The sequence below is a fragment of the Xenopus tropicalis genome, chromosome 4, assembly GCF_000004195.4.
Source record: "Xenopus tropicalis strain Nigerian chromosome 4, UCB_Xtro_10.0, whole genome shotgun sequence".
Classification (NCBI taxonomy): Eukaryota; Metazoa; Chordata; class Amphibia; order Anura; family Pipidae; genus Xenopus; species Xenopus tropicalis.
In genome coordinates, this window is record NC_030680.2 from 147,823,158 (window position 1) to 147,838,982 (window position 15,825).

General features: G+C 42.2%; 1 protein-coding gene across 1 annotated transcript; it reads left to right on the forward strand.

The window, feature by feature from the left end:
- The first annotated feature begins 263 nt into the window (after window positions 1-263).
- Window positions 264-13,553, forward strand: LOC100496945 (ficolin-1-B). The gene is made up of 8 exons (XM_002935036.5): window positions 264-372; window positions 1,914-2,027; window positions 3,819-3,872; window positions 6,624-6,671; window positions 7,397-7,524; window positions 9,910-10,039; window positions 10,943-11,077; window positions 12,909-13,553. Exons 1-8 carry the CDS (start codon window positions 303-305, stop codon window positions 13,148-13,150), a joined length of 921 nt encoding a protein of 306 aa, XP_002935082.1. The 5' UTR covers window positions 264-302; the 3' UTR covers window positions 13,151-13,553.
- Window positions 13,554-15,825: the final 2,272 nt, after the last annotated feature.

The following is a 15,825-nucleotide window of genomic DNA, read 5'->3' on the forward strand; positions in this document are numbered from 1 at the left end:
TTCTATACTTAATGGGGGATCCGCTTAATGTGATATTTTTAAATAGTCCCTTAGGTTCTTCTGACCAAGGCAAAAAAACGTTGCAAAGTAAAGGGTCTAGAGATTGCTTCATTTGTTTCACAGAGGTAAAACTAATTTTCAAAATAAGGTTTAAAAAGTGCCAATAGGGGTTAAATGTAGGAAGTGAAGAACAGGAAAGGCGGAGCGAGTTATTTCCTCCATAGTACATGATTCCCTCTGAGAGTCTGGGATCAACCCTGGGTGACAGAGCTTAGGATCCCTCCCAGCACCCAAAGGGGAACATGTGGGCTGCAGGGCTCATAGTATTTTGGCTGCTGGCTGCACCCAGTAAATGTGATGACTCCTGTCCAGGTAAGTTGGTGCTAAGCAATAACATTTTTTACATTTATATTACAGCAAATGTGACCAATTGGTTAAACTATTAATTAGTGTTTGATGAGGGTTAATAATATGATACGGTAGAGGAGGGCAAATTATCGTAAGGGATCCAACAAATCTGTCAAATTATCGTAAGGTTGGTGGGCACCAAACGATCCCACATCTGGCGATTTTTTTTCATCCGACATCGGTCAGAAAATCTATCAGGCAGGTTTGAAAATTTTCTTCGTTAGCAATGAAATTGCCCCATTGTCCAACTGTTTGCTGGACCAGGCAAGTCATTTTCCCAGCTTTAGCAAGAGGATATTGCTTGAAATGGTTGTTTTCTTTGATGGACAAAGCCGGAAACCCATTATCCAGAAAGTTCTGAATTACGGAAAGGCCATCTCCCATAGACTCCATTTTAATCAAATAATTCACATTTTTAAAAATGATTTCCTTTATCTCTGTAATAATAAAACAGTACCTGTACTTGATCCCAACTAAGATATAATTACCCCTTATTGGGGGCAGAACAGCCCTATTGGGTTTATTTAATGGTTAAATGATTCCCTTTTCTCTGTAATAATAAAACAGTACCTGTACTTGATCCCAACTAAGATATAATTACCCCTTATTGGGGGCGGAACAGCCCTATTGGGTTTATTTAATGGTTAAATGATTCCCTTTTCTCTGTAATAATAAAACAGTACCTGTACTTGATCCCAACTAAGATATAATTACCCCTTATTGGGGCAGAACAGCCCTATTGGGTTTATTTCATGGTTAAATGATTCCCTTTTCTCTGTAATAATAAAACAGTACCTGTACTTGATCCCAACTAAGATATAATTACCCCTTATTGGGGGCAGAACAGCCCTATTGGGTTTATTTAATGGTTAAATGATTCCCTTTTCTCTGTAATAATAAAACAGTACCTGTACTTGATCCCAACTAAGATATAATTACCCCTTATTGGGGCAGAACAATCCTATTGGGTTTATTTAATGGTTAAATGATTCCCTTTTCTCTGTAATAATAAAACAGTACCTGTACTTGATCCCAACTAAGATATAATTACCCCTTATTGGGGGCAGAAGAGTCCCAACCAGTAGCTTGGGGGCAACATGTTACTCACCTACCCCTTGATGTTACTCTCAGTAGCCTCAAACAGGTGCTTATTTAGGGGCAATCAAATAGCCAATCGTAGCTTTTATTTAGTACCCCACCCCCCAGGCAGGACCACTCTTGCCCCGGGGCAAGGTGAGAACCTTCCACTACAGAGGGCCCTGCCAAAAGAAAGTCCTGTGAAACAAATGCTGTAGTGGGAGCTGCAGGGAGTAGCTACTCACCGGGGCAATAACAAGAGAAGTGCCAGAGCCCTGAGAGCTAAAGGGTGATAACTGGAAGTCCGAATAAGCCCACTTTATAAATAACATCACACTCCATTTCTGCAGAAGAATATAAGACTGAGACCCCCCCCCCCCCGTTGCTCTTGTTCTTTTCTTTATATTCTGCTTTTTCCTACTTCACAGAAGTGAAGGTTGTGGGAGTCGGAAGCTCTGACAAACTAACCATCCTCAGGGGGTGCCCGGGGGCTGCAGGGGTTCCTGGGTATAAAGGTGAACCAGGACCTTCAGGTGAGAAAGGTGAGTGGGATTCTCCCACAATGCATGTAGCTCCAGTCTATGGCTTGACTTGGCCTAGCACAGCTCCCATTGACTTCTATAGAAACTCCCAAGCTTCTAGATCAGCGGTTCTCAACCTGTGGGTCGGGACCCCTTTGTGGGTGGAACAACCCTTTCACAGGGGTCTCCTAAGTCCATAAGAAAACACCTATTTCCGATGGTCTTAGGAATAATTTTATGGTTGGGGGTCACCACAACATGAGGAACTGTATTAAAGGGTCGCGGCATTAGGAAGGTTGAGAACCACTGTTCTAGATGGCAAATTTTTCCATTCGAGTTTTTGGGTCTTTTGCATTTAATAAATAATAAATACCAGACATTTGAGTTTTTGGAACACAATTCGAATTCAAGGTTTTTTTTTTAGCAAAATCTCCTTAGCAGATCTCTTCCAGGTCTCTTATTTAAAAAAAAAAAAAACAATACCTGGCCCATTTACTAACCATCGAAAGAACGCTGCAACTTTTTCGAGATTTCCTATGCGTCTAAATGACTAAAGGTCCAAATAGGACAATTCGCCAGGTTAAACTTGCCGAGTTCATGTAGAAGCCAATGGCAGAGGTCCCTTCCCTTTCCTTCGTGTTCCTTCTTTTGTCGCAAAACTTTAGAGATTTTGGGGGTTTTTGTCCGAAAACTCAACTTTTTCGAATTGTCGCAGCGTCAATTCGTTGAAGTTGGGATTTTCACGGCGACGTTTTTTTACGACAATTCTCACAGCAACTTTTCCTTGAGACTTTTTTTTTTAGTAAATATTAGACATTCGGAAAAACGAGTTTAGTTGAATTTGAAAATGAAAAAAAAAGAGAAATTATGGCGTTTTAGTAAATCTGCCCCTTAAAGGAGAAGGAAAGGCTAAGTCACTTGGGGGTGCCAAAATGTTAGGCACCCCCAAGTGACTTGAATCGCTTACCTTCTACCCCGGGCTGGGTAGGGATAGCACCAGCCCGGGGTAGCAGCGAGTGCTTCCTCCTTCCTTTTCGCTTGCGCGCGCATGCGCGGTAGAGGGGATAGTGGAACTTTGAACAGAGAAGTCGGCTTTTCACCCGACTGCGCATGCGCCGGACTCGGAGTCGCAGCGAAACAAAGACGGAAGGAGGAAGCGCATCGCCCCAGGTACCCCGGGCTGGTGTGGTTTTCTCCTAAAAGGGGCACTAGCCCGGGGTACAAGGTAAGCGATTCATGTCACTTGGGGGTGCTTAACACTTTAGCACCCCCAAGTGACTTAGCCTTTCCTTCCCCTTTAATGTATAAATGTCCAAACCAATCCCTGCTGAAGGTGTAGGAATCCCAGATAATCCATTAAAGCAGCGAAACCATAAAAACTTCAGCGCCAAAGGATAAAACGACAGAACAGATAAACTTCTATAGTGCAGTATTTCTTACCAACATTAACACTGTACTGCGTTAGTGCTCAGTGCACCCAAAAAAACCCCCCAAAAAACACATTTTTCCTATTGTTATCCTTAGTATTACAAAATGTAGAGTCAGACAGATACTGCTTCAGGTAATAATAATGTTATAACCATTAAAACCGTTTCATTAATACGTATTGGAAAGTTGCTTACAATGGTATTTTGTTTAATTGTGTAAATACAGTAATGGGGGGGGGGTTCTTGTTTCAGGCTGAGAGAACATGTCTAGTATTTCTATAGTTTGTACAACCCAGATGACATTATGATTGTTAAACATATAGAATGGAGAGATAATAGATGCAGATTTATATTTCATTTTTTCTCCTTCTGAAATCTATTTTAGGTCAAAGTGGTTCTAAAGGGGAACCTGGGAAGGCCGGCCCACCGGGGCAACCAGGTTGGTTGAAACTAACAAAGAATTTGTAACTGCGCCGAGTGATGTCATTAGTTGAAACAGTGTGTAGTGATGTCATTGGTTGTAGCAGTGTGTAGTGATGTCATTAGTTGTAACAGTGTGTGGTGATGTCATTAGTTATAACAGTGTGTAGTGATGTCATTGGTTATAACAGTGTGTAGTGGTGTCATTAGTTGTAACAGTGTGTGGTGATGTCATTGGTTGTAACAGTGTGTAGTGATGTCATTGGTTGTAACAGTGTGTGGTGATGTCATTAGTTGTAACAGTGTGTAGTGATGTCATTAGTTGTAACAGTGTGTAGTGATGTCATTAGTTGTAACAGTGTGTGGTGATGTCATTAGTTGTAACAGTGTGTAGTGATGTCATTGGTTGTAACAGTGTGTAGTGATGTCATTGGTTGTAACAGTGTGTGGTGATGTCATTAGTTGTAACAGTGTGTAGTGATGTCATTGGTTGTAACAGTGTGTAGTGATGTCATTGGTTGTAACAGTGTGTGGTGATGTCATTAGTTGTAACAGTGTGTAGTGATGTCATTAGTTGTAACAGTGTGTAGTGATGTCATTGGTTGTAACAGTGTGTAGTGATGTCATTGGTTGTAACAGTGTGTAGTGATGTCATTGGTTGTAACAGTGTGTGGTGATGTCATTAGTTGTAGCAGTGTGTAGTGATGTCATTAGTTGTAACAGTGTGTAGTGATGTCATTGGTTGTAACAGTGTGTAGTGATGTCATTGGTTGTAACAGTGTGTGGTGATGTCATTAGTTGTAACAGTGTGTAGTGATGTCATTAGTTGTAACAGTGTGTAGTGATGTCATTGGTTGTAACAGTGTGTAGTGATGTCATTGGTTGTAACAGTGTATGGTGATGTCATTGGTTGTAACAGTGTGTGGTGATGTCATTAGTTGTAACAGTGTGTAGTGATGTCATTAGTTGTAACAGTGTGTAGTGATGTCATTGGTTGTAGCAGTGTGTAGTAATGTCATTGGTTGTAGCAGTGTGTAGTGATGTCATTGGTTGTAACAGTGTGTAGTGATGTCATTAGTTGTAACAGTGTGTAGTGATGTCATTGGTTGTAACAGTGTGTGGTGATGTCATTAGTTGTAACAGTGTGTAGTGATGTCATTGGTTATAACAGTGTGTAGTAATGTCATTGGTTGTAGCAGTGTGTAGTGATGTCATTAGTTGTAAGAGTGTGTGGTGATGTCATTAGTTGTAACAGTGTGTAGTGATGTCATTAGTTGTAACAGTGTGTGGTGATGTCATTGGTTGTAACAGTGTGTAGTGATGTCATTGGTTGTAACAGTGTGTGGTGATGTCATTAGTTGTAACAGTGTGTAGTGATGTCATTAGTTGTAACAGTGTGTAGTGATGTCATTAGTTGTAACAGTGTGTAGTGATGTCATTGGTTGTAACAGTGTGTAGTGATGTCATTGGTTGTAACAGTGTGTGGTGATGTCATTAGTTGTAACAGTGTGAAGTGATGTCATTAGTTGTAACAGTGTGTAGTGATGTCATTGGTTGTAACAGTGTGTAGTGATGTCATTGGTTGTAACAGTGTGTAGTGATGTCATTAGTTGTAACAGTGTGTAGTGATGTCATTGGTTGTAACAGTGTGTAGTGATGTCATTGGTTGTAACAGTGTATGGTGATGTCATTAGTTGTAACAGTGTGTAGTGATGTCATTGGTTGTAACAGTGTGTAGTAATGTCATTGGTTGTAGCAGTGTGTAGTGATGTCATTAGTTGTAAGAGTGTGTGGTGGTGTCATTAGTTGTAACAGTGTGTAGTGATGTCATTGGTTGTAGCAGTGTGTAGTGATGTCATTGGTTGTAACAGTGTGTGGTGATGTCATTAGTTGTAACAGTGTGTAGTGATGTCATTAGTTGTAACAGTGTGTAGTGATGTCATTGGTTGTAGCAGTGTGTAGTAATGTCATTGGTTGTAGCAGTGTGTAGTGATGTCATTGGTTGTAACAGTGTGTAGTAATGTCATTGGTTGTAGCAGTGTGTAGTGATGTCATTAGTTGTAACAGTGTGTGGTGATGTCATTAGTTGTAACAGTGTGTAGTGATGTCATTAGTTGTAACAGTGTGTAGTGATGTCATTGGTTGTAGCAGTGTGTAGTGATGTCATTGGTTGTAACAGTGTGTAGTGATGTCATTAGTTGTAACAGTGTGTAGTAATGTCATTAGTTGTAACAGTGTGTAGTGATGTCATTAGTTGTAGCAGTGTGTAGTGATGTCATTGGTTGTAGCAGTGTGTAGTGATGTCATTAGTTGTAACAGTGTGTAGTGATGTCATTAGTTGTAGCAGTGTGTAGTGATGTCATTGGTTGTAACAGTGTGTAGTGGTGTCATTAGTTGTAACAGTGTGTACTGATGTCATTAGTTGTAACAGTGTATAGTGATGTCATTAGTTGCAACAGTGTGTACTGATGTCATTAGTTGTAACAGTGTATAGTGATGTCATTAGTTGCAGCAGTGTGTAGTGATGTCATTAGTTGCAGCAGTGTATAGTGATGTCATTAGTTGCAACAGTGTGTAGTGATGTCATTAGTTCAGTGCAATCTCCTGTGCAGACAGTCCCACTAGCCCTTGGGGGTAATACACAAAGCTGTAGCAATGGCAGTGATTGCCCTGTACCGGCCTCTCAATCAGCTAGACGGTAGGGAGCATTTCAGCCTCAGGTAAGTCTGTACCTATGTGTATGTTCCATTATTTCCTTTCCTGCTTTCAGGACAGAAAGGAGACAGAGGAGACAGAGGAGCCCCAGATCAACTGTATGGTGAGTTATAAACTGTCAGCTGGGCAATTTGTGGGGGTCTGTGGGCTCCATGTTTTTCCAAAGGTAAAGGCTGTATCTGTGGGGTCGTACATTAGCCCATTAGTACATGCAGAGAGCACTTAAAGGGAAACTACACCCCCAGAATGAATACGTAACCAACAGACAGTTTATATCATATTAAGTGGCCTATTAAATAATCTCCCCAAACTGGAATATATATATCAGTAAATATTGCCCTTTTACATCCTTTCCCTTGAGCCGCCATTTAGTGATAGGCTGTGTGCTCCCTCAGAGATCAGCTGACAGGAAGTGATGCAGCTCTAACAGGAAGTAGCATGGGAGCAAAAGGCAGAACTCTGCCCATTCATTGGCTGATGGGGCCTAGCATGTATGTGTGCCTTGGCTTGTTTGTGTGCACTGTGACTCGTATGATCCCAGGGGGCGGCCCTTAGTACTTAAAGTGGCAGTTTCCTATTTAGGATTACCCAATGGCACATACTAATAAAAAAGTATATTTATATGAAAATGGTTTATTTAGATGAAGCAGGGTTTTACATATGAGCTGTTTATGCAATATATTTATATAGAGACCTACATTGTTTGGGGGTATAGTTTGCCTTTAAAGGAGCAATTTACACATCTGTACTCAGCCCAAGCCTAATAATCCCACAGTGCTCTGATGAGCAGAACCTATAGTGCCAGTAATATCCCCCTTTACCTCCCAGCTGCCAGGAACTGCAAGGAACTGCTGGATCAGGGGGCAATTCTGAGCGGATGGTACAAGATTTACCCCGATGGAGAGAGGCCTCTGACTGTGCTTTGTGACATGGACACTGATGGAGGGGGGTGGATTGTAAGTTGGCACATGGGTCAGGGGTATATCTAGTTCCTAAGGCTAGAAGTTTTCTAGGATCATATTGGCAGCTCAGAATATGTGGCATAAAGGAAACCCCTTCCCTGAGTAATATCTCTATATATAACTAAACCCCTGTACTACTGGCCCCCCGGGTTATATCTTTCACTTCACTGTGTTTCCTTATTATTCCTTAATTTGATTCTTTATTAAACCTTGTCCTTGGGGATTCTCCCATAAAGATATACAGGTATAGGGCTAATTATATCTTAGTTGGGATCAAGTACAGGTACTGTTTTATTATTACAGAGAAAAGGGAATCATTTAACCATGAAATAAACCCAATAGGGCTGTTCTGCCCCAATAAGGGGTAATTATATCTTAGTTGGGATCAAGTACAGGTACTGTTTTATTATTACAGAGAAAAGGGAATCATTTAACCATTAAATAAACCCAATAGGGCTGTTCTGCCCCAATAAGGGGTAATTATATCTTAGTTGGGATCAAGTACAGGTACTGTTTTATTATTACAGAGAAAAGGGAATCATTTAACCATGAAATAAACCCAATAGGGCTGTTCTGCCCCAATAAGGGGTAATTATATCTTAGTTGGGATCAAGTACAGGTACTGTTTTATTATTACAGAGAAAAGGGAATCATTTAACCATTAAATAAACCCAATAGGGCTGTTCTGCCCCAATAAGGGGTAATTATATCTTAGTTGGGATCAAGTACAGGTACTGTTTTATTATTACAGAGAAAAGGGAATCATTTAACCATGAAATAAACCCAATAGGGCTGTTCTGCCCCCAATAAGGGGTAATTATATCTTAGTTGGGATCAAGTACAGGTACTGTTTTATTATTACAGAGAAAAGGGAATCATTTAACCATGAAATAAACCCAATAGGGCTGTTCTGCCCCAATAAGGGGTAATTATATCTTAGTTGGGATCAAGTACAGGTACTGTTTTATTATTACAGAGAAAAGGGAATCATTTAACCATTAAATAAACCCAATAGGGCTGTTCTGCCCCCAATAAGGGGTAATTATATCTTAGTTGGGATCAAGTACAGGTACTGTTTTATTATTACAGAGAAAAGGGAATCATTTAACCATTAAATAAACCCAATAGGGCTGTTCTGCCCCAATAAGGGGTAATTATATCTTAGTTGGGATCAAGTACAGGTACTGTTTTATTATTACAGAGAAAAGGGAATCATTTAACCATTAAATAAACCCAATAGGACTGTTCTGCCCCCAATAAGGGGTAATTATATCTTAGTTGGGATCAAGTACAGGTACTGTTTTATTATTACAGAGAAAAGGGAATCATTTAACCATTAAATAAACCCAATAGGGCTGTTCTGCCCCCAATAAGGGGTAATTATATCTTAGTTGGGATCAAGTACAGGTACTGTTTTATTATTACAGAGAAAAGGGAATCATTTAACCATGAAATAAACCCAATAGGGCTGTTCTGCCCCAATAAGGGGTAATTATATCTTAGTTGGGATCAATTACAGGTACTGTTTTATTATTACAGAGAAAAGGGAATCATTTAACCATTAAATAAACCCAATAGGGCTGTTCTGCCCCAATGAGGGGTAATTATATCTTAGTTGGGATCAAGTACAGGTACTGTTTTATTATTACAGAGAAAAGGGAATCATTTAACCATGAAATAAACCCAATAGGGCTGTTCTGCCCCCAATAAGGGGTAATTATATCTTAGTTGGTATCAAATACAAGCTTCTGTTTTATTATTACAGAGAAAAAGGAAATCAAGTTTAAAAATCTGAAATATTTGATTAAAATCACAGCCCTGCACTCACACAAGCACAGACAGGCTTCAGTTCCCTATCAGGTCAGCCTAGCTGCTGATTGGTTCCTATCCTACAGTGCCGCCGGCCCCCCTGTACAGCCTGGAAAAGAAGGCAGCAGGAAGTGGAACAGATGGGCGGGATTAGTGGGGTTTTTGGAGATATTGTCAATAAATCAGCCCAAAACACTAATTTTTAAAGCCCATTCCTTCTATATTTAGATGAGTACAATATTGTTTTTCACACAATATGTCCCCTTTGAAGGGTAATATTAGAATAGGAGGTTCATAATCAACATAGCATTTTGAAAGAACTTCAAATGACAAAATCATAGAATGTAAATAATCATGGAAGCTCTTACCTGTAAAGGCCATGGCAGGTGGGGTGGTGTTTTTGAACCAGCAAAGAGGGTCTTACTCAGCCCCTACAGCTTCAAGTTCATTTAAATGGGAGGGACCTCTAGTGAGGTCCATATCAGGATACAGGAGGTTCAACGATGCCCTCGCGCCTTTGTAACGAGAGATTCCTGATGTCCTTCCCATTGTACCATAACTCTGTCTCAGGTTTTCCAGAGAACATGGGATGGCTCCGTAGACTTCTTCCGAGATTGGGACTCCTACAAGAAAGGGTTTGGGAGTCAGCTGAGTGAATTCTGGCTTGGGAACGACAACATTCACACTCTCACATCATCAGGTACAGTGAGGAATATCAGGGGCCCTACTACCAGTATGTTGGTTGTTGCACTTTCTGCCAAACTCTCCTTCATAGCAACAACTGACTTAACCAAATTTCTCTAATGATGTGCAAAGGAACGGGATTCTGACTGTATCCAAATAGAGGTTAATAACATTATTGAATTCCTATGGGGAAGACACACGGAGCTACTAGGAGCAGCTACTTGTTACAGCTACTAAAATAGACAATTCTGATCATTTACTAATAATTGTCTCTGCGTGTGTTTAGCAGAGGCAATTGTGAGTATTGTCTATGGCAGGGGGTTTTCTGGGGTTTAGTAGGTCTATAGAGGTCTATCTAAATACAGCCATAAACACTCAGAGTCCTCTATCAAAAGAAACACAGGATTTCTTGTCTTCTTTTGTGTAAACACGTTCTTCGGTATCAGACTTCCTATCTCAGAAAAATTCCTCTGGGCATGGCATGCGTTTGTTCAGTTTGCTCCTCTCTCCCCCTCACATCTCTGCTCTCTCCCTTTTCCATCTCTGCTCTCCCCCTCCCATCTCTGGTGTAATCTGAGCTACCAGCAGCCAGAGCAGCGGCACAGAAGTTACTGAGACCAAACTGAAATGGCAGCTGCTATTTTAAACAAACAGTAGGAGCTTCTAGGGCTGTTTACTCAGGTATGGTAAAGCTCTCTGAAGCCTCACTTATAGAGAAGCCATATAATTCTACCCTAGATAAGGCCATTTGGTTAAAGTATCTGTAAGTAATCTGCTGCACTTTCCAACGGTGCCCAGTGTAGCACTAGCCTAAATGTCTCTATATAAACAACCCATTTATTAGACAGCAGTTCCTCTTGTGTATCCTAAATATATTATATTTGCTTTTCCATCTTGTCTCCTGTGTTTAACCCTGTAGGCACCTACCAACTTCGCATCGATTTCACAGACTTCGAGAATCAAAACAGTTTTGCAGCTTATGATTCCTTCGCAACACTGGGAGAGAAAGATCATTACCAGCTGATCCTTGGGGCTTATTCTGGGGGCACTGCAGGTAAATAGCCTTCAGTTTCGGGATTGGCGTGTTCCTATATTATTAAGGCAAATCAGTTAAGGCAGACTCCTATAATATTACCTATCCAATTATTATTATTATTATTATTGTATAACAGGTGTAAATGAATGTCTATTGATAAATATCAACAGTTATAAGTTGTTTGCTTTATTGATCAGCAGTCTTGAACAATTTTGAATTTGCAGTTGCCCTTCAACATCAAGTTGAAATATACTCTACGTAAGTGTTTGTTACATAATGTTATATGTTATCTATGTTCTAGATAGCTAGAATCTCAGCCATAAAGCAGGGCAGGACTGCTGCTTACAATGGGGGGATCAGATAGGATCTGTGCCACTGTGACAGAATGCTCTGTTATACAGATAGCTAGAATCTCAGCCATAAAGCAGGGCAGGACTGCTGCTTACAATGGGGGGATCAGATAGGATCTGTGCCACTGTGACAGAATGCTCTGTTATACAGATAGCTAGAATCTCAGCCATAAAGCAGGGCAGGACTGCTGCTTACAATGGGGGGGATCAGATAGGATCTGTGCCACTGTGACAGAATGCTCTGTTATACAGATAGCTAGAATCTCAGCCATAAAGCAGGGCAGGACTGCTGCTTACAATGGGGGGATCAGATAGGATCTGTGCTTCTGTGACAGAATGCTCTGTTATACAGATAGCTACAATCTCAGCCATAAAGCAGGGCAGGACTGCTGCTTACAATGGGGGGATCAGATAGGATCTGTGCCACTGTGACAGAATGCTCTGTTATACAGATAGCTAGAATCTCAGCCATAAAGCAGGGCAGGACTGCTGCTTACAATGGGGGGATCAGATAGGATCTGTGCTTCTGTGACAGAATGCTCTGTTATACAGATAGCTAGAATCTCAGCCATAAAGCAGGGCAGGACTGCTGCTTACAATGGGGGATCAGATAGGATCTGTGCCACTGTGACAGAATGCTCTGTTATACAGATAGCTAGAATCTCAGCCATAAAGCAGGGCAGGACTGCTGCTTACAATGGGGGATCAGATAGGATCTGTGCCACTGTGACAGAATGCTCTGTTATACAGATAGCTAGAATCTCAGCCATAAAGCAGGGCAGGACTGCTGCTTACAATGGGGGGATCAGATAGGATCTGTGCCACTGTGACAGAATGCTCTGTTATACAGATAGCTAGAATCTCAGCCATAAAGCAGGGCAGGACTGCTGCTTACAATGGGGGGATCAGATAGGATCTGTGCCACTGTGACAGAATGCTCTGTTATACAGATAGCTAGAATCTCAGCCATAAAGCAGGGCAGGACTGCTGCTTACAATGGGGGGATCAGATAGGATCGGTGCCACTGTGACAGAATGCTCTGTTATACAGATAGCTAGAATCTCAGCCATAAAGCAGGGCAGGACTGCTGCTTACAATGGGGGGATCAGATAGGATCTGTGCCACTGTGACAGAATGCTCTGTTATACAGATAGCTAGAATCTCAGCCATAAAGCAGGGCAGGACTGCTGCTTACAATGGGGGGGATCAGATAGGATCTGTGCCACTGTGACAGAATGCTCTGTTATACAGATAGCTAGAATCTCAGCCATAAAGCAGGGCAGGACTGCTGCTTACAATGGGGGGATCAGATAGGATCTGTGCCACTGTGACAGAATGCTCTGTTATACAGATAGCTAGAATCTCAGCCATAAAGCAGGGCAGGACTGCTGCTTACAATGGGGGGATCAGATAGGATCTGTGACAGAATGCTCTGTTATACCGATAGCTAGAATCTCAGCCATAAAGCAGTACATAATGCATCTTATTGGACATAACAGGAGACTCCCTCAATCACCACCGCAACTGTCCCTTCAGTACTAAAGACAATGATCTCCACGGAAATAACTGCGCTGAAACCTTTAAAGGTGGTTGGTGGTACGGAAGCTGCCATGACGCCAATCTGAATGGACTGTACCTAAGAGGGAAACACTCCAACGATGGTCTCGGCATCAACTGGGAAACCGGCAAAGGAAACAACTACTCCTATAAAGTAACAGAAATGAAATTTAGGCCTAAATAACACTTACTTACTCAGCCGCCCTACTGTTGCCCCATTCCCTCACTCCATGGCAAGTCCGCGGCTCTGCTTTGACCCCACTTAGAAAACACTTTTACAGAACCCCATGAGGTGGAATCAACACCCAAATCTCGATGCCCGTGTCGGGGAAGATATTATTTATCACTGTGGGATTCCATAGCATATAAACATACCTTTATCTCTGTACATATACCAGTTACATTGATAATGAAAAACACTCTTTTTAAACCAGGAATCCAACCTAAGCTTTAACTGGTGGATTGATTGACTAAAATAATATATATATATGGGCTCGTTCAGTATAGAAGAAATAAGTAAGAAATCCAAGTCCGGCTTGGGACTCCTCCAGTTACATGGGAGTAGGAGAAACAATAGGTTAGCTGAAAGCGGTTCTAATGTGTAGCGCTGGCTGAAAGCTCAGACTCAGGTACACTTTACTGCTGCGCTGCAAGTTGGAGTGATATCCCCCCCCCTCACCCCCAGCAGCCGATCAGCAGAACAATGGGAAGGGAGCAAGATAGCAGCTCCCAGTAGGTATCAGAATAGCACTCAATAGTAAGAAATCCAAGTCCGGCTTGGGACTCCTCCAGTTACATGGGAGTAGGAGAAACAATAGGTTAGCTGAAAGCAGTTCTAATGTGTAGCGCTGGCTGAAAGCTCAGACTCAGGCACAAGGCACTGAGATGGCACCTACACACCAATATTACAGCTACAAATACATTTGTTGGTTCAAGAATAAAAGGTTAAACAGCAGAGGGAATTATTGCTGTGTAAGACATTTAGAGATAAAAAGTGCCCCGACACTAGGGCTACTTTGTGGAAAGAGACCTTTTATCGTATCTTTTATAGAGTAATCATTAATGCACTGATCTGTATGCTGTACATCTACTGTTCAATGTACTTTTATGATTTTATGTATTGTAGAAACAAAGAAAACAATAAAAACTAATTGAAACAGACACTTAGGCCTAGATTACAATTACAAGTTACTTAAAATGTGCAAAGCAGCCATCATTATTGTCTTAATTCCTGTGGATAAAAAAAAAGGTTACATAGTTAATATGGGTTGAAAAAAAAAACTAAGTCCGAGTTCAAACCCTCAAAGCAAACCCCACTGCACATATATACACACACTCATACCAACCTATCTATGTACATACACTTACATTAACTATATACAATAATATATATATATATATATATATATCAATACCCCGCTGTGTAGCCCCGGGGGCAGCCGTTCCTGCACTGGTACAGCTGGGGTGTTTGCTACAGAAACCCTACTATAGTTTATATAAATACCCTGCTGTGTAGCCCCGGGGGCAGCCGTTCCTGCACTGGTACAGCTGGGGTGTTTGCTACAGAAACCCTACTATAGTTTATATAAATACCCCGCTGTGTAGCCCCGGGGGCAGCCATTCCTGCACCGGTACAGCTGGGGTGTTTGCTACAGAAACCCTACTATAGTTTATATAAATACCCCGCTGTGTAGCCCCGGGGGCAGCCGTTCCTGCACCGGTACAGCTGGGGTGTTTGCTACAGAAACCCTACTATAGTTTATATAAATACCCCGCTGTGTAGCCCCGGGGGCAGTCGTTCCTGCACCGGTACAGCTGGGGTGTTTGCTACAGAAACCCTACTATAGTTTATATAAATACCCCGCTGTGTAGCCCCGGGGGGCAGCCGTTCCTGCACCGGTACAGCTGGGGTGTTTGCTACAGAAACCCTACTATAGTTTATATAAATACCCCGCTGTGTAGCCCCGGGGGCAGCCATTCCTGCACTGGTACAGCTGGGGTGTTTGCTACAGAAACCCTACTATAGTTTATATAAATACCCCGCTGTGTAGCCCCGGGGGCAGCCGTTGCTGCACTGGTACAGCTGGGGTGTTTGCTACAGAAACCCTACTATAGTTTATATAAATACCCCGCTGTGTAGCCCCGGGGGCAGCCGTTCCTGCACTTGTACAGCTGGGGTGTTTGCTACAGAAACCCTACTATAGTTTATATAAATACCCCGCTGTGTAGCCCCGGGGGCAGCCATTCCTGCACTGGTACAGCTGGGGTGTTTGCTACAGAAACCCTACTATAGTTTATATAAATACCCCGCTGTGTAGCCCCGGGGGCAGCCATTCCTGCACTAGTACAGCTGGGGTGTTTGCTACAGAAACCCTACTATAGTTTATATAAATACCCGCTGTGTAGCCCCGGGGGCAGCCATTCCTGCACTGGTACAGCTGGGGTGTTTGCTACAGAAACCCTACTATAGTTTATATAAATACCCCGCTGTGTAGCCCCGGGGGCAGCCGTTCCTGCACTGGTACAGCTGGGGTGTTTGCTACAGAAACCCTACTATAGTTTATATAAATACCCCGCTGTGTAGCCCCGGGGGCAGCCATTCCTGCACTGGTACAGCTGGGGTGTTTGCTACAGAAACCCTACTATAGTTTATATAAATACCCCGCTGTGTAGCCCCGGGGGCAGCCATTCCTGCACTGGTACAGCTGGGGTGTTTGCTACAGAAACCCTACTATAGTTTATATAAATACCCCGCTGTGTAGCCCCGGGAGCAGCCATTCCTACACCGGTACAGCTGGGGTGTTTGCTACAGAAACCCTACTATAGTTTATATAAATACCCCGCTGTGTAGCCCCGGGG

Excerpts from the sequence above, each read along its gene's own strand:
- LOC100496945 (XM_002935036.5), top strand. The coding sequence starts at position 303 with ATGTGGGCTGCAGGGCTCATAGTATTTTGGCTGCTGGCTGCACCCAGT. Across the intron at positions 373-1,913 it reads ATGTGATGACTCCTGTCCAG|AAGTGAAGGTTGTGGGAGTC; the intron begins GTAAGTTGGTGC and ends CCTACTTCACAG. Across the intron at positions 3,873-6,623 it reads CGGCCCACCGGGGCAACCAG|GACAGAAAGGAGACAGAGGA; the intron begins GTTGGTTGAAAC and ends TCCTGCTTTCAG.